Source organism: Mus musculus, chromosome 12, assembly GCF_000001635.26.
Source record: "Mus musculus strain C57BL/6J chromosome 12, GRCm38.p6 C57BL/6J".
In the NCBI taxonomy this organism is placed as follows: Eukaryota; Metazoa; Chordata; class Mammalia; order Rodentia; family Muridae; genus Mus; species Mus musculus.
In genome coordinates this window covers 79,736,688-79,759,853 of record NC_000078.6, presented here as the reverse complement: position 1 = coordinate 79,759,853, position 23,166 = coordinate 79,736,688, and the positions used below count along the sequence as shown (strand labels likewise).

At 44.5% G+C, this 23,166-nt stretch overlaps 1 protein-coding gene across 20 annotated transcripts in view; it reads right to left on the bottom strand.

The window, feature by feature from the left end:
• Rad51b (RAD51 paralog B) overlaps positions 1–23,166 on the bottom strand; it is a 550,979-nt gene that overhangs the window by 88,407 nt on the left and 439,406 nt on the right. For 13 of the 20 annotated variants that reach the window (XR_003950009.1, XR_003950005.1, XR_003950007.1 and 10 more), the window contains one exon: positions 3,814–3,882. The exons of the other annotated variants lie outside the window; for them this stretch is intronic. Coding sequence is in view for 2 of the 13 variants with exons in the window: in XM_006515622.2 (XP_006515685.1) it covers positions 3,814–3,882 (69 nt within the window). In the remaining 11 variants the exon portion in view is untranslated. The remainder of the gene's footprint in view (positions 1–3,813; positions 3,883–23,166) is intronic. 20 annotated transcript variants of the gene reach the window in all.

The window sequence follows — 23,166 nt, the reverse complement described above, 5'->3', positions numbered from 1 at the left end:
GCTGTATTTAGTGTGCTCTCTGCTTCCTTGGGTCTCTAGAACTGACAATCGTCTGTAGGTCAAGTTCCAACGGAAGTGACATTTCTGACCTAGCTCTATAAATAGAGTACTGGAAAAACACCATCAGCTGTACAGACTGGCCCAGGAACCACACGCTAACTATTAAGCAACCATACTGGACTGCCATTTTAGATGAGAAAGAAATAGCTTATGTTATTTATAACCTTCTGAGTTACAAGATTCTCAAAATACTTGGAAGCTATTAGTCTTTCAGATTTACAAGGAAAGGATCTGAGGCATAAAGCCATGTAACAACTGTCTCACCCAATACCATCTGCTCACAGCCCAGTGACCTGCTAGCGGACCAGGCCACTTTGCTTAGGTCATGGAGAAATTGTCGTCTCTGGGCTCTCTCAGCTAGAAGAGAAGGGGGATGGATTGCTGTCCAGTGTTTGCTCATATCACATGCTCAGCCCGACTCAAGCCCCAGTAACACTCATTCCTGGGGAGACTGAGCAAAGGGAAGCAGAAGCCATCTGCTATGGTAGAGTAATCAGCACCTTTGGAATGCAAGATTTAGAGGTGGATTAACCTCCCCTAGCAGCAGGTGGAGCAGAGGCGGGGTGAGCTCACCACTAGGATAAAGCCTGGTATGCACCAGCACAAATCATTCAAACAGCCCCGCTGATTTTTGTATGGGGAGAGAATACTTAGACTTTCCCAGAGTCTTGGAATGGTCGTGTAAGTTATTATCCAGTCGGGATACTTGTGAGATAGAGATGGGCTCATTTGAGTCATAAGGGGACAGCAGCGATGACTTGGGACTGTCCTGGGTGAATGCAGGTGTCATCTAAGAGGGTTACCATGGAGAAACTGTCTGGAATCAGGGTGAGGAGGCTCCCTCTTAGAAAAGGTCAATCTGAACACTGTCCCATTTGGCAACCAAACTATCCCAACTATGTAGGGCTTCTTCTGGGCTGTGCTTGCAGTGACATGCGTCAATATCTTTAAATATAGCTAAGGAAAAAAAAATAGCAGGAATAGTCCCAGTGTCTGAGTAGAAAGAAGCAATCTCCTCTCATGGGTTCAGCTGGCAACACCACCCAGGAGATCACTGGAGCCCCTGAGCCAGGAGTACTGCTTTCTCCCTGGTACTTTCTATTGGAGGGGGACAGTCCTGAAGGATGACCTGAAACTAAGTCTCTCAACCTGTGAGAAGAAGTTGTGTGTGCAGGTGTGCATATCCATGCAGTGTGTGGGTGAGCCAGAGGGTGACATTAGGTGTCCTGCTTTTCCACAGAGGCTGGAATTTTACATTGAATCTGGAGTTAAGCTGTGAGCCCTAGGGACCCACTGTAGTGCCATGTTACAGGCAGGTGTGGCCATGCCTGGGTTTTTATGTGGATGGTGGAGATCTGAATTCAGGCCCTCATGCCTGCACAGCAAGTGTTCTTATCTGCTGAACCATCTTTCCAGCCCTGAGGAGAATCTCTAATTAATAATGAATTCCCTTATTAGAGTGAATTCATGCACACGAATGGGAATGGAAATACACACACACACACACACACACACATACTAGCAAAAAAAAAAAAAAAAAAAAAAAGCAAAAACTGAACTATTTAAAGAAACCTGAAGCACATTAAAAAAAAAAATCCATGCTCATTTAAAATAAGCCAGGATGTTTACATGAGATGTCCCTTGTCCCCAGATGTATTTCTATCCTCTTGCTATGGATTTTTCACATTGCACTTAACAGCTGTCCTGGTCTGAATTTTGTTTTCCTGCTCTCATCATGGTATCTGAGGCGGCCGGAGGATGCCAGAGTTGCAGTCTCAGTAAATCTGTATTATGCATGGTCATCATCTTAGGTTTTGGCCATCTGATGTTTGTTTCGGGAAACACGGGCTAATGGAGAAGGAACACAGCTGTCTAGTCTGACATCAGGTTGGTTGGAACCCTGACTGCTGGGGTGAGAGAAATTCCTCAGACATGGACATCCAGACAACTGCCTTTGAAGAGAGCTGGAAAAGGTTAAAAAAAAAAAAGGCATATCCTTTATCAGTTACTCTTCCTAGGAAGACTTAAGACGCAGGAAATATATAGAAGCTGTACATGTTTCAGGCCTTAGTTTGGATAATGAGAGAGCCATGTGATAACCCACTCAGCTGAAAAGCAAGGGGACTCTCTGACAGCTATGCTTTGACTTTGGGAACTCAGCTCACAAAGAAATGGAAATCCCAGGTCTGGTAGCCAGTCCCTTCACGTTTAGTTGAAACCTACTACGTTTAGTTTAGACCTACGTGAGCAGTTCCTACTTCATACCTGCATCAGCTCACTGGCTCTGCAAGAGGCAAGGCCAAGAGGCAAAAGAGAGAGAGAGAGAGAGAGAGAGAGAGGATTTATCAGGAAGTATGTTCTTGAAGAAAAATGTTTCTGTGAAACCAGTGACCAAAAGATCTTCAGCGACACTTCAGCTAAACACAGTGTCTAATCCTGGACTGAACTCTAGAAGGCCTGCCACAGCAACATTACTGGGACACCTGGCAAAGCTTAAATATTGCCCTTATATTACATTACAGTGTTGTATCAATATTAATTTCCTGGGTGAAAGAATAAATGTAGTATGGCTGGCTGTATAAGAGAAATTGTTGTTCTTGGGAGACAAATGAAAGTCTCAGGGGATGGAAGACTATGACATCTACAACGTGCTGTTAAATGGTGCCACAAAGACAGTAACAACGTCATGATATCACAAACTAGGTGGATAATGACAGTAAGCCAGAAGCAGGTGAGGCAGAATGTCAACAGCTAGGAGATGACACACAAGCTCACTGTAGTTTTCTTAGAATGTCCTGTGTAAAAATGTAAGTTAATTGTGAGAGATGGACTGGGCCACTCACAATAGCAGGACATGGGGTTGGGTCAAATGTTTCTCACATCAGAATCACCTGATTAACCCTTTAAGGTGTTGAATATGGAGTTCCAGGATTCAAACCCCAAATCTAAGACACCAGAACTTCTACTGGCACTGTCGTCCCCCCGCCTTCACCCCCAGCCCCCTAGCACAAACACGTAGCAGGAGTTTGCATTTCTGTTTGCAATGGCCCAGGTGCGTTTGCATTGGGAAATCTTCAGTGTCTTGTGACACAGGCTCTGTATCCTTTTCATCTTGGAGACACAGCTCTGCAGAATGCCCTTTGGCCCAGTGTTTAAAAATGTTGTCTGCTGACTTTATCCTCGTCCTAGCTCCCAAGGGGAAGAGAGATGTGAGTGCTTTTTCAGAGTGGCCATAACTCATCTGTCTGGAGCTGCTGTCAGAGGCGCCACCCAAAACATCCAGAGAGGGTGGAGGAGGGACAGCTGACAGTTTGTGGCATAAAACAGGTCAGGGCTAGAATGGGCCAGGTCCGTCATTTAGGGACTCTCATTAAGGCGCCTTCCTCTGTTATGCTCCTTGGCCTGAAGTTCTTCAAGGCACTAAAGTGGTTCAGCATCCAAGAGGTCCAGCTCTTGCTGTCACTGACTAAGGAACACTCAGGGAGTCAGGATAAGTAAAAGGGACAGGAGACAGACATCCTCAGGTGTCTCTAACTCTGGGGTTGTACGTATAGCTGATAAATGAAGAGATGGAGGGAGGGAATGAGGGAGGGAAAGATGGAGGGAGGGAATGAGGGAGGGAATGAGGGAGAAAGGGAGAGGGAGAGGGAGAGGGAGAAAGGGAGAGGGAGAGGAAGAAGGAGAGGGAGAGGGAGAGGGAGAGGGAGAGGGAGAGGGAGAGGGAGAGGGAGAGACTTAGCCACTGTAGCCCACCTTGCTGCAGCCATTGTTGAGGCCTGAGTTCAGGCCTCTCTGCTGGCCCAGCTGCCTTCCTTCTGGCATCTAAGAGCAAGCAAACAGCGGTGGAGAATGCTTTTAATTATCACCTAGCATGAATGTGAGGATTTATTGTTATGCTTTCCTCCCACCCATCTCAATTGCCCCTCTGGGAAGCAGAATGACTGATAGGAATCAGTATACACTCTTGTATGGAGAGAATGGAATGTGGGCGGCACACAAGTCTGTGCCCCTAAAGGCACTGAGCAGGGGAGAGGAGTAGATGTGGATCTGTGAGGAGCTCCGGTCCATGAAGGCCTCCCAGTGGCCTTGCCAGAGCCTTTCGAGTGCTCCCTCAGAGTGGCCTACCTTTGTTTGACATATGTAACATGGTCTCCTTGAACCAAGGTTAGGAGAAGCTGCCAGACTTCCCTTTTGGAGGGTTGTGCATACATGGGAGGAATAGATGTCCCCCAACACCCCAACACAAGGCTCACAACAAATTAGGGGCATAGAAGAGAGGAAAGCTCTTCTATGTACCACATTCACAGTGAACACTAGATGGTATATTGTACGGTCCCAACAATGTGTAGATAACCAGCCTCCGTGTGTGTGTGTGTGTGTGTGTGTGTGTGTGTGTGTGTGTGTGTGTGTGTGTGTTTGTGTGTGTCCAAGTGCATAGGTCTAAGGGCTGAAGGTACTTTTAGACAATGAGGTAATCTTGCTTCAACATTCTCTACTTCCCTAGAGGCATCCAGATCTTTGAGGGTTAGTCAAGTAGTTTTAGAAAGCGACCTCATGGCAGAGAGGAAACTGACAAGGGAGAGAAGCTGATACCAGCAGAGTCTTTTTAACTGGGGGAACTGGTTTCAGTGGGTAGTAGGCAGTCAGGATACATCTGCAAAATATGAATTCTTAAGCAAAGCAATTTCCGTCTTCCTCACAGCCACTGTTTATCCAGAAATGGGATAGAACTACGGGTTTTCCAAAAATGACCAGAGTCAGGAGAGCAATCAAGACCACCAACCTGTGTAATGTGTCCCGCATCTCAGACATCAGTTGACATAACAGTAAAGACTTATGAGGTAACATTTTAGGATAATGAGTGTGTTCCGGGTGCTGGGCTAAACACCTCGACTTATATTGTCTCCGTGAGGGAGGTACCACCATCACACCAATTTTCTAAGGGAGGAAGCTGAGCTGCCAAGAGAGTTATTTGCCCAAGGCCACTTGGCAAGTGGCACAACCAGGATGTGAGCCCCACGGTCTAACTCATTATTTCTCCTTTCATTATTTCCTTCTGGGAGGGAAAAGTAACCAAGCCTCAGCCCACGCCATTTTTCCAGATATCCTCTTCTTCCTCAACAAATTGTAATATGTAGTTTTTCATTTAGAGTTCTCGGTGCCTTTCTAGAAAAGATATTCTAATGAAATTCTCTCTCTGTTGTTGGGAAATCCAGTCAAGAAACTGACAACAAAGAAAAACAAACCTGCAGGTTTTCTTCGGCTATGTAAAATATGTAAAATATCCCCAGCTGTTAAAACTGGTCGAGTGTCTTTCTATGATCATAATCTACACATCTGGATTTCTTTGCCACAGATACGTGATTATGTATCTCTTTATGTTTTCAGACATGCCTGTATTTTATGGCATCTCTAAGTAGAGGTGCTGTGTTGGTCATTTCAATTTCCATTGCTAATTTCCTGGTATATTTTCATTAGCATTAACTCTACAATGAAAAACTGCAGAAGGCACGAGTGATAGAGTTAAGAGCCCTGGACAAAGCCAGCCTGGGGCTACTTTCGGTAAGGGCACTTGCCACCAAAACTGACAACCTGAGTTCAGAACCCACACGATAGAGGAAGAAAACCAACTCCTGTAGCATGATCGCCCAACACTGACCTGCCCCCTCCCAACTCCCCCCCCCCCCCAAAAAAAAACATCTTGAAAGCTTAGCTGGTTTATTTTCAACCCATCCTGTTTTTGGGGATAAGAAGATGGCTGATACTCATGGCTAACACAAGCATCTGTGTGGACCAGAAACTGTTGTACAAGTTAGGAGCCCTTCGCCATGCTGCCAGCAATATGAAGTAGTTGTTACCATTGCTCCTCCATCGGAGAGGAGGCAGCTTTATCCTTACTTCTATAGCTATCAAGTGGTAGGGCCAGGATTCAAATCCCTGCTGTCTGGCTGCCGGGCCCATGTGTCAGCCTTATGCTCAGCTCTGCCAGGCGGTAAGGCTGGGACCTTGGGCCTCCATACTTCCTATCTCTGAGTTCAATTCTAACAGTGAATCATTACAGCCTCTTTGTTTTGAGGCAGGGTTTCTCTGTGTAGCACTGACTGTCCTGGTACTCACTTGGTAGCCCAGGCGGGGCTATACCTGGAGTCCACCTACCTCTGCCTCCCGAGTGGAGCTCTAGGATTAAAGGTGTGTGCCACCATGGCCTAACCCATTACAGACTCTTAAGCAAAGATTTCCATAAAGTTTCCATGATTATTACCATAGGCTTATCATGTTTATGAAACAGCAATGGTGCAAACAAAAATCTCATGTGTTAATGATTGTTTCACATAAAAGGCTACTAGTATTCCTTAGGAGAGTCACATTGCACACAGCCCCTGGCCAGGACTAGATCAAATACCCCTTTGCATCTCCCCTGTAACCAGGGTTGCTGCTTCACCTAGGGGCCTCCCAGGGATAACTGCACCTAGGAACTCCTGTAGCTGCCTATGGCTCTGTTCAAGATGAAAGGCTCCACAGCACCTCTAACTCGAAATTAAAAACAGCACAACAGGGACAGTGTGATGACTCGGTGGGTAGCTGACCAGGCTTGTGCCCAAACCTAATGACCTGAATTCGATCCCTGGGACCCCCATGGTAGAGGCAGACAACCAACTTCTGCAAGGTGTCCTTTGATCGCTACAAACAAATAGTCAATCAAACAAACACATACACACGGCTACACATAAAAACAAACAACAGTGTAATAACATGGCAGGTAGGACAAAACAATAATAAGACAAATGGCAGAAAGACCTCAGGGACATAGCACTTCCATTAAACTAATCACTAAGCAGGGATTCTTTCAAGAGGCAAGTGCCTGCCAAAGGGAATCTAAATTCATTATTCTGTATTTTTCTTCAGGACTGAGAAGTTTTCTACCCTCCCCTCCCCGCCGTCCTTTTCAAAAGAGTACCCCAACCACAATCATAAACTTTAAAAGTAGAAGCTCTCAATTCCAAAGGGATTTTTCAATAAAAAGTCAAAACCCCACAGTAGTTACAAGCTGCTCTGGGGGTGGAGGTGTCACCCAAGGGGACACTACTTTCATAGTGCGAGGAAGGACAGGGATGGGAGAGAGGAGAAATCAGGAGTGAAGAAAGGGAGGTGGGAGGGGACTGGATAAAGAGGGAGAGTTGCTGGCTTGAAAAAAAAGCGACATTGTCCAGAGAGGTGAAAGGGAACAGATGGCCGTGGAGAATGTGGCCCTCAAAGACCCCCGACGAAAGGGCAGTGCTGACAGATCTTGCTGTTTCCCATTGATGCTTGGATGTTCTGTGTTGGAGAGCTGAGGCCAAAGTAGCCGCCAGACCTCTGTTCCCAGCAGCTCACTGGGGCAATGGTGCTCAGGGTCCAGGAGAAAGAAAAGGAAGGGCATCAGCTACCAGCAGCAGCAGGGAAGGCCACGTCCCACAGCCTCTCTTCAGGCTTGGCCAGGGAAGGTCAGCCTTGCTCTTGACTGAGCACTGGCAGAGGTGAAAGAAAGGACAGGAGTCCAGGCCAAAGTCTCTTGCTTCCTTCCCTGAGAACCTGCTGGGGGAGGCATGTCTGGGATCAAATAGCTTTACCTTAGGAGGGGGAAATGAAGAAAGACTCCAGGCATTGAAGAGTGAGCCATTCAAACAACAAACAAGAAACCTGGAGTTTTGAGAGAGGACAAAAGAGTGACTTGCTGAGACGAACGCAAACATGGGTTAGGAAGGAACCTGGGTCAGAGGCCAGTCAGCCTCTGCCGAAGAGCAGGCATCAAAGTGTACTTGCCTGGCATAGCACGATAGGACATAGGAGGAGAATGCATGCCCCTGCGGGTCTGTCTGGCATGGGGACAGGATGCCAGTGGGCGTGGTGTACGCAGCTGTGCCACACTGGGGAATGCCCCAGGAGACTCAGAAGTCATTTCAAAGAACAAATAGTGCAGGAAGCCCTGGCTGGCTGATGAACGCATCCTTTTGGAGGAGAAAGTCCAGCAGCCTCTGCAAGCCAGAGGACCCGAGAAGCGGTGAAGAGAGGGAACGGTTTGCAGAAGTAGTAATTACAAAACGGCTTGTAAACTTCAGGGGGCTAAGATGTAATCAGTGTAATTTCCTTAATATAACTTTGATCAGAAAAATCATTGTTCCAAATGGTCCCATGACCTCTCTTTGTACCATTTATAGGGGGAGAGATAAATCCAGCCCTGCTCCTGCCTGCTAGGAGGGGGTTGCACACTCCCCACTCAATGTTTAGTCAGCCCACAGAGTTATGTGAGCTCAAATCATTCTCCCAGTTCTGCATGCTCTCTTTCCTCTGCATTTTCTCTTTCTGCTGGCCCCGAAAATGGCAACAACCTGCCGGGGCTCCGAGTCTTGAAGAAATGGAGATTGGGTTTGTGGGAACTGACCCCTCACAGGAACATTTGGAAACATTCCCACACATGTGAGGCCCCACAGACATCTCTCATTTGACCCTCTTGAGGGAAGGAGGGACTAAAAGAAGGCTCTGATTACCTTTAGTGACTTGGTAAGCCCACCTTAACCTAGAGCCAGCCCCCACCCCCACCCCCATTTTCACCTGGACAAGGACTCCACAGTGGCTATCAAAGTCCCATGTTTATACCTTATGTGCATTGATCTGAGTTGCTGAGAAATTTCCCATGAAGCCACATAGGGAAAAAGACCATGATAAAGACCTTTCCTTTTATTTCTCTCCTTCAGCAGAATTGGTCCCCAGGCACTTTAGACTTAGAAGTTCCACTAATAAGCCTTATAAACTGTGAGCCCAGCCTCTGCATAGAAACTACTTTGTATAGCCCCTAAGTGAAATCCCCCGGGGGACAGAAGATGCCCACGGCTTTAACAATCGAGACATAACACAGCCTCAGTATGAGAACAGAAGACAAGCACACTCTGACATCCCAATTGAAACTACAGGCTGAATCGGACATAGAAGAATGCAATTACCTTTTCTCGTCTGATGGTACACTAAAGAAACTGGAGAAGTGGGATACCTATTAGGTCCTCACTAATCCTCCTCCTAAATTCAAAGCAGGGCTGGTCCCTGGAACTCATTTCTGAGTATTCTTACTCCCTGTCATTGTTAGGCAGCTCAATTGATAAGTGCTTCCAGCTCAGAATGCTTTCTGCTTAGCTCGCCCCCTCTTCTTTCCCAGCGGCTCAAAGCACTTTACAAATATCACCTCATTATTCTTTATAGCACTCCAGCGAGCCTGATAGGTGGAAAGGTTCATTATCTTCTCCTCAGCAATAGGGGAAATAGACAAAGGAAGGAGAAGTGACTCGCTGAAGCCAGCAAAGGAGAGGCTGGACTGGAAGTACAGCTCAGCCACTCTCCAGACTCCAAATGTGCACATGTCCCATGTCAGCTTGTAAAACTGATCTGCTGACAGGGTGGGGTTTTCTCCTAAGCACTGTTTTGTAATCAGCATGTCTGGAGGGAGGCTCTGCACTGGGCTGGAGGGGAAAGGGCAGGAGTCGAGATGGAGGCTGCCTTCAGATGGTAACACTTAGGTTAGACAAAGTTCTTCACCAGAGTCGCAGTGCCTTCCCTAGGAAAGGAGATGCTTAGAGTGAAGGATTCTTCCTTATGTGATGGACGAGGAAGGAGTTTCTGAAGATTGCTTCTAGTGAGCCTTAGTCCCTGATCATCGGAAACCATTTCGCAAGTCGGAAATGGCTGCACCCTTGTCTTCTTATAGAGTGTTTGTTCCTTTTCATCCACTATCCATCTACGACAGGAAGGATCGGAGCAGCTAGTGTGACAAGGTGAAGCGGAGAGGTGGCCCTAGAGAGCAGAGGAGCAGGAAGAGGCTGAAGGGGCCGGAAAGGAAGAACTTAAAGTGAGAATCTGGCAAAGTGCATCATGACCTGATCCTCAGTTCGAACCAGAGACGCACCCAATATTCCGTGGAATTTATACTAAGTTCCCCAAAGTATAGGAAGGCCTGGGAACAACAGGACTTGATCTGCCTTTTCCAGATAGGGGATTTGCCAGTCCCTTCCCCCTCCTGTGAACAATGGTCCAGTGTGCCGGGGCAGTTTTCCATTGACACAGAAGTTCATTTTAATAAAAAAAAAAAAAAGCAGCGCTGATCTTCAAGTTAATCAAAACTGGATTATACAGGTTTCAGGAGTTTATAATTTGGTGCTTGAGCTGCTGCTAAGCCCGGACCTTTAGAAAAGCTGCCTGAGCTCATCTCTCTCATCTTCAACATTTACTTTTTCTAAATGATGCACTGACCAAGAGGTGGAGGGGTAAGACAGTAAGATCAAGATTTGTTTGTAGGAGCAGTTCCTGCCACAAGAATAATGACCTTGGATAGCAGTAAAGAATGATGCTTTGGGGTGAGGGAGTGGTTGGTTACAGGGACCAGCGATAAAGGACTGACTATGCAACCACCGGAGGAAGCCCATTTTTGTGATGCTTAGGCTGTTTTTGTTGGCCTGGTCTTTGCACTCACCATGGGAACTGCGTCGCTTGCTTGCTGCTCCTGCAGAGACTGCAGGATACTTTTCTTTATACAGAGGAAAAGGAATAACGAATAACTATCCCCTGAAAACCAGTGTCTTCAGGGCTGGGGGGGTGGGGGTGAATTGTATTCATCTCCCTGTCCAGCTGTAAGGGCCACGGGTTGCCAGCTCTCTTCCAGCTGCTCTCAAAGGGCCTCAGCCTGACCTTGTGGAACCTTCTTTCTGGGAAGTCAAGGAATTTCCAGGATTAGCTCAAATCTTGAGGCTGCCAACTGTGACAATCTACAAAGCTCTCTTAGGCAATGATTCAGGCCCCCATTTCTGCTCAAAGCCAAGATGGTTCCCAGCGAACTGGAAATAGTCTCACTTCCTGGATGTAGGCTATAATGGGAATTGACCCCGGAAGAATTTTGGAAGGGCAAGCCTCAGCATTTCTGCATACTGCAGATTCAACAGCTGATACCAGATATAACTGAAATATAATAAAACCTGAAAAGCAAGGTAAAGAGGTCACCAGACACACGTTTGAAAAAGAACACCATAAGAAAAAGGGAGTGTGGTGTTTTAATGACAATAATGGCTAATCTCATATAGTTAACCACCCAAGACGGTATATTTTGGGGGGGAAATACCTGGTGAATCTCTCCTGAACTGAACTTCTGGACATTCTAGCCTAAGTCCAAGTTTCTAAGTTCTGATTAGATAGAATACAAAATCCCTCATAAGAAAGAATAATTTGGTACTTCGCTTTAGCCCAGGTAAGAGCTAGACCTCAGATCCAGCCAGGAACAGCCCTGGTACACTAAGGCCCTCACCTTTCCCTCTGTCTCCTGAACTCTGCAGACATCTGAGCTGTTGATGAAACATCAGAATAAACTTCCAACTCCCTCTGTGGCCTCCTTAGGCTTCAGTCCCATCTGAAAAGTGAAGCAACAGGACTAGAGCACCTGCAGCATCCGTCCTCTGAGAATCCCTGTACAACTGTGTCTCTGCAGAGTTGGCTCCAGCACTTTCTGGCTACAGTATACTCTCTACCTTTCAGGCTTCACTGAATCCAAGTCCCCAGGCAGGCCTAACACTGTCTGGGGGACTCTCAGATCACAAACCGAAGCTTTAATGGACAATTCAAGTCAAATGTTTCTTCTACTCCTGCAAGTTAGAATTGACCAGGACTCTACTAATCCAGCTGACCTCAGGAACTAGGGATACTAGCTTTTAGAGTTAAGAGCTCTCTAATCCAAAACAAAAGGATGAAGACTCCACATATAAAGGCTTAGCAAGACCACACACACACACACACACACACACACACACACACACACACACACACACACACACCCACCCACACACCTCTGGAGGTTAATTTTATAGTGCAAGCATCTAGGAAGTTAAGAAGACAGCTTCTTAATATAAGTGGTCAGATTTTTTTTCCCAACATTCAACATTTCCAGTCTAGTTTGTAACCCAGCTCGGCCACTCTATCCATAGCAATGTTTGACTAGTTGAGGGAATTTTAAGAATAGTCAGCAACTCCAAGGAACTTTTCATTCAAGGACTCCAGAATGTTACGTAAGGATTCTCATGATCCCAAACAGATGTGGAGAAGCTATTTATCTGAGAAATGAGGGGCATTTTACAGATTTGTCTAGAGTAAGCCAGGACTTGAACAGAGATTCTAACAAAGCGCTTTCAGATTTGAGCAGTTCCTAATCTCTAACACATTAGCAGATACCTGACTGAGTTACACAGACACTTAGAAGAGTCATGGAGAAAGAAGGGGGTCCCAAGTATCTGATTTCTCTAACAACCCAGGGGTCAATCTGGGAACCTTCTGGAAGCCTAACTAGGGCAGGCAGAATTTAGACTAATCTAGATGATTAATATAAATAATGATCTGTGTTCTTAACTTAGAAAATTATTTCCCACTCTTGTGTATTATCTTTTGGTTCAAGTCCATGTGTATGCTCTTTCAGATGACGAATATTTAGAGCACGCTGGGGCAATAAGCACAATGAGAAACCATAAGTCACCCTATGGTATGGTCTAAAGTTTGAGAAAAAACCCCTCACTCCAAGTGTTTATTATACATATATTTCTTGCGTCATCTTACTATGCAGTAAGCAAAGAGGTCTCCTTTGCATCCAGGCCAGCCTTGAACGCCTCGAACATCCCAGCCTCCCTTGTGTTTACACTCCTATCACTGCAGTGGGATCACAATCTTTATTTTCCTTTTCTGCTACCTATATTTTTCTTCTTTTTTTCTTTTCTTACTCTTTTAATTATACATATGTTTTGTGTAATTACATTTTATATTGGTATACAAAAGAGCATGGATAAACTTCACGAACAACGTGAAGCCAAAGAACCTGCACCAGAGAGTGAGAAACTGTCGTCACACCGTTTACAGAGAGTTCAAACACGGACAAACTAACCTGTGGTGGCACAACCCTCGAGTGGGTGGTTATTCTGGGCATGGGACGGGAAGGCAGAAAGGATGGTTCCAGGGGGAGGGATTGTCCTGGAAACCAGTAGTGTTCTGTTTCATACTCACAAGTTGGCTGCACATATGTGTTCATGGAGAAACTTAGTGGTGCTGTCCCTGTACAATGCATACCTATTGCTGACTGTATATCACACTTTTAGATACTTGCTTAGAATATAGAAAATACTCAGAGGCTTCACCGTATTATACTTCCGGGGAGTCTAGAGAATGGCTCTTTGTAGACAAGGGAGGGAGAATTCAAACTATACTTGCAGATGTGTAGCTGTATATTTGGGGGGGGGGATGCTCACTGACAAGGAGGAGACAATTCTACCTTCACAGCTCCGTGTCTGAGAAGGGGGCTCCGCAATCTGGTTCCATTAACCGGAAAGAAAAACACGAACTGACATCAGCAAAAGGTCATGACTTCTGCCAAGATTAGCAGCCTGTGAATCTTTCTGACAACACAGGATTGATGGTGACTCTGAAAGGCTGTGTTTTCATTCATCTCAGGTTCTCCAGAAAGGCTGATGCCGGACCAGATGCATCACATGGAAAGGCACATGTCTAGAACTAAGGCCAGATTTATGAAAACAAAGGGCTGAATCTTCTAAAAGGAACTCCGAGAAAATGGGCAACCTTGTATCCCCGGTTCCTAGTGTGAGATCTTCTTATTAACAGAACAGGGGCTCAAGAAATACTTTTGACATGTGTGAATGTTTAAATCTCTGTTCCAAAAGAAAACTGGAAATGTGCCAGTTCAAGCAGAAGTGACTGTGAATGGGAAGGGACGGGTTAGAATGACACACTAGATTGATGACTGTCTCTGCAGCATCTCAAGGAAGCTTTAGCATGAGGGGACTGAAGTTGCTGTACACATCTAGGGAAACTCTCTGGAAAGACGCAATTGTCCAGCAGAAATATCGTTCAGGGTACACATGTCATTTAAGATTTTTATTGGCTATGTGAAAACAAGCAAAACAGATGCTAACATTTTATTTTAGTTAGCACACTGTGTCCAAACTACCGTCAGATCGAGGTGTAACCAACATAGAAGTTAATATATTTGGTGGCATTTCACTCTATCTCCCATATATGAAGTCTCTGAAGTCCATGTTTTGAATACTCAGCAGCTGCATGTGACACTGAGGGTCTAGGTGGCTTCCATTTGGTGGTGGTGGAGGCGCCCTCTATGTGACCCAGGGTATACAGAAAACTGAGCTTCGTATTTAACAGTGTTTCCATCTGCTCCTGCAGTCAACTGCATCCAAATCCTCCTGATACCTGGTATCCCTGTGGCAACTTCACTTTCTGCTTCCAGTACTTTGAGCATGGTTTCTGTCACATGCAATAAAAGCAGGCAGAGATAGAGAAGGCGTGCCTACGGTACATCCTGTTTAAGTGGTGGCATGCCTCTTGAATAGCAGACGCTAAATCAGCATGGTTGAATTTATAAACTAAGAAAGCTATTAAGAGAAATGTGCCACCATCTTATTCTTGGCATTTGAGGGCATTTGCTGTAGGTTACACAATCAATTTGTCAGTCTCTGCTAGTTCCTGTTTGAAGAATTCCAGGTGCGTTTGCTGTAAATTCTGAATCAAACAGGAGTTTAATAAGGTGCAGGCCTACAAGATACCTGGATCCTATCCATGGGAGACTGCTACGACGTAAAAGAACTGAAAAGAACAGCCTTTCTACTGGCCAGCAAACTCCTGCTCCATCTCAGCTCCTGTCTTCCCTCCAGCACACGTATTTCTGAGTTTCCACTTAAACATGGAACTGGAGTTTGAGAGGAAACGGGCCAATGGTTGATGTCTCTTGTGGGAAAGCAGCGGCCATCCCTGATACCTGGACCCAAATCCTTAGTGATTTCATGATAAATAAGTGATAAATAAGCTATTTTGATAAATAAGCTGTTTTGATAAATAAGCTGTTTTGGGACTAGGGTTCTTTTCCCTAGGAGAGATCCAGATACACACAGAGAGGTGAAGGCAATACAGTCTCCGCTAAACTACACTTTTCTCTGTCATAAGGCAAGCTTTGGGCATTTTAGGTTGTAAAGGCCACCCTGATTTCTAGGATGTCTTTGCAGGTGATATAGGGTTGGTAACCTGGAAAGTCCAGACCAAAAAAGAGGCAGAAACAGTCTTCTTCCCACTGGCAGCTAGGAGCTCTCCTGGGACCAGGATTGCTGATGCTAATAGGCATGTGCAATTCAGTGGTTTTGGAGGAGATGGGAAGGGCATAGGGGTAGGTGTTTAATAGTGTTTAACTAGGCATTGTGAGGGTCGAGACAAAAAGAATGAGAAAGCAAACATGCCACTCTATCCTTTAAAGTGTCGGCATGGGTCCTGTGTGCCGTGCCGAGTGTGGGAGGGAATCTGCAGAACTTACTGGAACTCCAGCTATCTACAGAGGAGTTAGATATTCAGTGAGTGTCTTTCAGCCAAAAAGGGAACCAAGAATGGCATGTAGCCATGTGTGTGAGTCAGGGCCTTGTAGATACCTTTTCCCTTGCACAGATCACTCACCATGTAAGAGGGGAACAACGCACTTGTCCATGAAGATAGACTAGGCAGTTCCTTGTTGGAACGCTCAAGTGAGTCAAAGAAAACTTAGCCTTTAACATCCAAAGTTCCTGTTCTGCTCATCCTAATTATGAGTAGGTGAGAAGCTTCACACACACACACACACATACACACACACACACACACACACACACACACACCGTGGCACAAAAGCAGGACCTTTGAGTTCTGGTAGTTTGTGTGCGTGTCTTTTCTAAGTCCCTGCTTTTGTCTCAGGGTGCCATTTATAAGAAGGAGGAACTGATAAACTCCAAAGTGTATAGTTGATGGGATCAGATCTGAGAATCCCAAAACTTTGGAAAGGACACGGGAAAGAGGGCAACAAAGTGGCTGAGGGACCAAGCTCCTTAGGTGACACAGAGAAAGGCTAAGGCCAGACTTTGGAGACAAGCTTTGGGTTTGAAATCTGCCCCTGATGCTTATTAGCTGTTTACTTTTGGACCAGCGATATAACCTCTCTGGGCTTCGGTTTCTTGACCTGCCACCCAGAGACAGCCATGCTATCTTACCTATTGGGAACCATGCACTGGATGAGGCCATGTATGATCAATATCTAGGGCATCTTGTTCCCATCAATATTAGCAAACCCCATTACCCACAGCACAGTGTGTTTTCAGGATTTACTGAGAGATACAGTCTCTAGTCCAGGTTAGCTTCAAATCCCCAATGAAAGTGAGAATGACCTTCAACTCTCTATCCCTCTGCCTCTACCTTCCTAGTATTGGGGCTATAGGCAGGTATTACCATGTCCTATTGATGGCGTGCTATGTACGGAGCCCAGAGCTTCTTGCATGGTAAGCAAGCACTCTGCTAACCGAGTTGCATCCTCAGCCCCATCCATCTTTCTTCTTTTTCTGTTGGCATTTCTCGTGCTTCAGTATCAGTGCTGGGATGGCAGGTGTGGGCTACCAAACACTGGCCTACTTTTTCTGTTAAATCTGGGAAAAGACTATACAAATGTCTACTTAGTCTTGCTTGGAAAACACCCCTTCATGTTAAGAAGAAAAAAACGATCAAAATAAGCAAATAAGTCAATGAAAACAATTTGTGTATTCCAGGAAGGGGCGGGGCAGGGGGGAGAGACTGTTTCTTAAAATTTTTTAAAAGTTGTATTTAATGTATGTTCATGAATGTGCACCACATGAGTGCCTGGGAGTTGTAGATGGCTAGGAGCTACCATGTGGGTGCTGCGACTGAAGCCCAGGTCTTCTGTAAGAGCAGTGAGTGCTCTTAACTGCTGAGCCATCTCTTTAGCCTCCAACATTTCTAAAGAATTACTCTCAGAACTATTGGATGTTCTTAATGCTAGTTAAAGCCTTGCCTTCTCAGGGGGTGGGGGGTGGTGGTGGTGGTTAGTTCTGGGAAATGAATTCAGCCTTGCTTATTGGCTCTTAGCTTTGGTATGGGCTCTTTTAAGAGATTCAGAAAGCATGCAAGAGCCTGTGGGATGGGTGGGGTACCTAATGTCACCAAGCTTCTTCTATGACGAGCTTAAAACTATCAAGGGCCTGGAAGGGGTACAGAGAAGGAATACTAAGAAGAGAAAGAGCAAAATGTATCACATTGCCAGGAAGAATAGTAACATCCAGAGGCTTCCATTTTAATTGCCGAGGCTAGGGAGGGGGAGGCTTCACCTCCATATGATGTGGCAGGGAAGGGTGGCAGGTCTGGCATGCTGCCCATGTGGAGAAGTTGCCACCCAGCTGAGGAGAGAGTCAGGCTGAGCAGTCCCTCTGTTCCCTGGAGACTTGGATTAAGCTCATAGCCAGGGGAAGTGCGGATTAACACAATGTGGTGTCCGAGCTAATGAGTTAGCAAAACAGAGACAGATGGCAACTGAGTAACTTAGCCCATCTCTGTTTGCAGCACACTCCCACGGCGACTCCTGTCCTTGTGCTGTCTAACTCTGCAGAGCCCTTTCCGTTCAACCCAGAAGGTCATGGCCACTGAGTAATCATCCTGCATGAAAAACAGCGACAAGCCCACTTTTTAAACACAACTGTTGTCCATGATTGGTGGATAGTGGAGTGGAACTTTTACTGGTGACCTTGGAGAGACACCCCTGGTTCTAAAGGGGACACAATGATTTTTATGGAACTCTTGTTATTGTATATTTAAGACATAATTCCTTTTTACCAGTAGGCAGTATTACAGAATGCTAGAGCATGACATGACTTGGGGGGTACCTTTTATTCTGACCCTAAAACAAATTTCCTTAGTCAGATCTATAGATTGCAACAGTTTCCTTTGTGGGCTGGGGGCGTGGGGGGAGGAGTCTTGGCTAGAGAAAGCGGCCAGTGGACAATGCTGAGACCAGACATGTGGCTATTCACATGGGAGGCAAATGACTGCTTTACAAGTTGTCTGTAACTCTGTTACACCCCCTCCCACACACACATACACACTAAAAATGTGTATTCCCCTAAAAATAAGTGTTTGTGTGTGCATGTGCATGCGTGCCCATAAGCATGATGCATGCTGACACACACCTGTGGAGGTTAGAGGACAAGCTGTTGGGGTTGGTTCTTGCCTTCTTTCATGTGAGGCCTGGGAATCAAGTCCAGCTTATCAGGTTTGGTGGCAAATGCCTGTACTTGCTGAGCCATTTCACTTGTCCCCCTGTGTAATCTTTTAAGGTCTTTTTTGTTTTGTCTTGTTTTTGTTTTTGCTAGAAAAGAAACCAAACAAACATGTTCTCTAATGGTCATTATTTCCAGGTGGGATTAAAGGCAGCTACCAATTGTGAGACTTGCCTATTGCTGACACCAGCTCAGACAGCCAGTTTGGAAGATGCTTACCTTTTGAGTATTGGTTCATTTTTAAAGTAATATTTCCTGTGATAGTACAATCCCTGTTACATAAACAACAGACAAATATCTTCAGAAGAAGGGAAGGTTTAAAATTTATTTCCTTCCCTAGTCCACCTGGTTATTTCACTCAATAAAGTGATCAGAAACTAAGAAAATCAAGACAACATTCTCCAGGGTCTAGCCCTAAACGTGTAGTCCTCACCCCTTATCAAGGAAACTTCTCTTCGCAACAGATGGTGACCATTAAAGAAACCACAGCCAATCAAAATGTATAGTTGTGGAGTCCACTTCCAACCGATACATCCACAACCCAACCCCTGTTACTAAGGCTCAGGTGTCATTGTGGATGAGGGGTGGAAAGAGCCAGAAATACAGGGAGTTGGTGTGAAACTGTGCCTCTTAGAAATGTCAGAAGCTATACCCATAAAGTCTCACCAACATGGCAGCCTAAAGATGAACTGAACAAGGAGGACAGCAATAAACATGCTAATGTTGATGGAGGAAGGCTCAAAAGATTTCAACCCTGTACAAAAGAATTGCAGGCAACTAAGGAATGCTGAACGCAGGAGAAATGGTCTTTCCCCAGGGACGAGCGCATCAATTGGTTATTCTACCAAATGGTCAGCCCTGAGAACATGCACACAAAAGTAACATTATATGGACTGAGCAGGTTGTATTCATGTATTTAGGAATATATGCCATCACTACCACCAAAACCAACAACAACAATTAATGAAAAAGGATACCATGCATTTGAAAGAGACTAACAATAAATCTATGGGAGGTTTTGGAGGGAGTAAAGAGAAGGGGGAAATTATATTGTAATCGCAAAAAATAAAATAAATTGGGCTGGAGAGATGGCTCAGAGGTTAAGAGCACTGACTGCTCTTCCAGATATCCTGAGTTGAATTCCCAACAACTACATGGTGGCTCACAATCATCTGTAATGGAATCCGATGCCCTCTTCTGGTGTGTCTGAAGACAGCTACAGTGTGCTCATATATATAAAATAAATAAATCTTTAAAAAATAATAAAAAATAAAATAAATTAAGCTTATTTCTACAAGTGGGTTTTGCCTTTGAAAAGTAAAAAGAAGAAACTTTCAGGAGTCACTGACTAATTTAATAAAACACGTATGCAAATGGAAGCACAGATGCACACGTCGCACACCAAAAGACTACTTATACCTCCACCCATTCCCTCAAAATTTCTTCTCCACCCACCCTCTCGGGAGTTCCCTGTTCACACCGTGCCTCTTAGAGTACGGCCTTGGGATCGACAATGACAAAAAGTGATCAGTTCAAAGAATTTTGAACTCACTAGCAGACTTCAGACCACAGATCAGGGGCGAGTATACTTCCCCAAACCTGTGTGGGTTTAAAGTTGAATGTGCCACTCAGCTAGTGATCTGGAAATTCTTCGAACTGATCACTTAGTTGTACTGGCTCTTGGTGGCATTGTAGGACCTAAGCATCATCTTTCAGCCCATGTCAGTAGCATCTCCTTATCCCTCTTGCCTGTAACTAAAATGCCCACCCATGCGACCAAGCACTGGTAGGGAATTAGCAGCAAATTACAAGATGTATGAACTTCTTCTAATAGATTAGAGCTAAGAGTAAAATAAGAAGTATCTGGTTTTTTCTAGGTATAATGTCTCATTTAGGAAGAAAGGCCTGAGTAAATTAAAGGAATACACTACAACGTAAGGCTGGGTAGAATCATGAGTGAGTTTGGGCCCAGATGGGCCAGTGAAAAATCCAACCAACCAACCAACCAACTAAAACATGTACTGAAAGCCATTTAATGAAAGGTTTTCATTGGACTCTGAGTCTTTCAGCTTTAATGATATTACCTTCATATCTCAGGAATCTTCCAACATCCTACCAATAGGATTCAAAGTAGACTTGAGGACATTTGTACTGGTCTAATAAATGATGTGGCTAATCCACGTTAAAGGCACATAATGAAACACAACTTCAAAACTTTAACTTCATTAGCACTGGTGAGCAAACCAACTCTACGGAGTAGCGTTTGAATAGGTTTAAATTCTAAGAGCTTGTGGGTAAGTTCTGCTTTTTGTCTAGACTTAGCAAGGTTCCTGACATGTCATTTTCAATAGCTGCCTTTCTGGATGAATGAATAAAGAATAACAAAACTAATGTGTATTTGTACCGGTTAGGAAATGTCTAAAGTTCTAACTTTTGAGGTTATAATTCAGAAGGCCATTCTATCCTCTCACAAAATATCTTCTGATGTGGCTTTCAAAGACAATATATCTGAGATTAGTGAATCTCTATGGAGAACAGTTCTCCCCTGACCCTGACTTGTAGTTATTTACTAATGTCTAGAGATATATTTTGGTTGTCACAAATGGTAGGAGGTGGTGCCACTGGCATCTCCTCACTAGGGAAAGGCAGACCTCCAGCTAACACAGAACAATGTACAGGACAGCCTTAAACAGTCAAGGGGCAGCTGGTTCCAGATGTCAAGAATGGTCTGGTTGAGGAATCCCAGGCCAGATAATCCACTGGCCAGAGCCAAATAACTAGACATATTTCCCAATGATCTTTGTGCCAGCTCCTATTTCTGTTCTTTCTAAGTCTGTCTATCTTCCTTCCTCCCTTTCTTTCTTTCTTTCTTTCTTTCTTTCTTTCTTTCTTTCTTTCTTTCTTTCTTTCTTTCTTTCTTTCTTTCTTTCTTCCTTCCTTCCTTCCTTCCTTCCTTCCTTCCTTCCTTCCTTCATTTTATCCTTTCTTCTAAAATGGTTATTTCACTTTATGTGTATGGGCATTGTGACTGCATACTACATCTGTGTCTGCCAGAAGACGGTGTGGAAGCCCCTGGAGTCTCAGATGGTTGTGCTGGGAATTGATTCTGGTTCCTCTGCAAGAACAGCAAGTGCTTTAACCCTGAGAAGTCTCTCCAGCTCAGTCTTTTCCGTATATATTTATCCATCTCAAGCTGCTGCTGCTGCTGCTGCTGCTGCTGCTGCTGCTGCTGCTGCTGCTTCTTCTTCTTCTTCTTCTTCTTCTTCTTCTTCTTCTTCTTCTTCTTCTTCTTCTCTTTGATTAGCTATTTTATTGGGTTTTATTTATTTATTTATTATTAGATATTTTCTTTATATACATTTCAAATGCTATACTGAAAGTTCCTTATACCCTCCCTCCATCCTGCTCCCCTCCCCACCCACTCCCACTTCTTGGCCCTGGCATTCCCCTGTATTGGGGCATATAAAGTTTGCAATACCAAGGGGCCTCTCTTCCCAGTCCCTTTATCATGACATTTTTACCAGTCAGGGTTAGAGGTAGCGTGAGAGCCTAATTGTGGAAGAAATCTGTCTAGGCCATCTTCTGCTACATATGCAGCTAGAGATACGAGCTCTGGGGGTACTGGTTAGTTCATATTGTTGTTCCACCTATAGGGTTGCAGACCCCTTCAGCTCCTTGGGTACTTTCTCTAGCTTCTCCATTGGGGGCCCTGTGTTCCATCTTATAGATGACTGTGAGCATCCACTTCTGTATTTGCCAGGCACTGGCATAGCCTCATACGAGACAGCTATAACAGGGCCCCTTCAGCAAAATCTTTCTGGCATTGTGCAATAGTGTCTGGGTTTGGTGGCTGATTATGGGATGGATCCCCGGGTGGAGCATCCCAAGCTTCTTGATACCAAGTACTATATGTATTTTTATTTACTGCCCATTGTATCTCATTATCTCAAAGATACTCTGAGTTAACTATAGAATGAAGTGAGAGAGACAATGGTCAAGGTCCCATAAAGGACAGAAATCAAATATGAGTTGTTTCTTCCCTCAGTAGAGAACAGCCTGAAAGGATTATGAGTAGATGCTCAACTGATGCCTACCATACTATTCTAGTCCCTTTATCATGACATTTTTACCAGTCAGGGTTAGAGGTAGCGTGAGAGCTTAATTGTGGAAGAAATCTACAGTCTTTAAACAGAAGTTCATCATGATCAAAATACTGTTCTGGGCCAGGGTCAGATTACTCAATTCTTCTAAAAAATAGGTTAAAACACATATTATATATATAGTTAATATATATAAACACATATAAAACATATGTGTTTATATATATATATTTATATAATGTATAACATATATATGTATAGATGACTATTTGGTCAAGCAGAAAGACTAGAATTCTGATGAACTTGTTTCTAACTAGCTAACTAGCTGTGTAGCTAGTCACTGGAACTTGCTTCCCTCATCTTAAACAAAGAGATCATGACCAGACTAATTTTGACGGTTGATGGGACAAGGAAATCAGGATATATAGAGAAATTAACAAGAGTGAAAGATTTGGACTAAACATAAAAATGATTTCTTGGCTGGGAGTGATGGGACTATATTTTAATTTAGAAGTCTATTAACAGGTGTCGATTAACCTGTAGTCACCCCATCGATCAAATCTAACTCCAAATGATTGGAATGCCAACTTCATTTGTTTTTATAAGACTGAAGCCATCACTCTTTGAAAATAAGGGTGCTTTATGTGAATGCACACAAATCACAGACTCGATGGAGGTGGAGCTTTCCTCTGCAATACAAATATTGAGGCTGACACTAAATGGTGAAGGGCTGGGTGCAGCTCAGGTACTAAAGCACTTGCCTTGAGTGGAACTCAGAGACTACAAAAGAAGTTAATGAAACCAAATAGAATGAAATAGTAAGAACGTTGAAACGTTCAAGGCAAGAG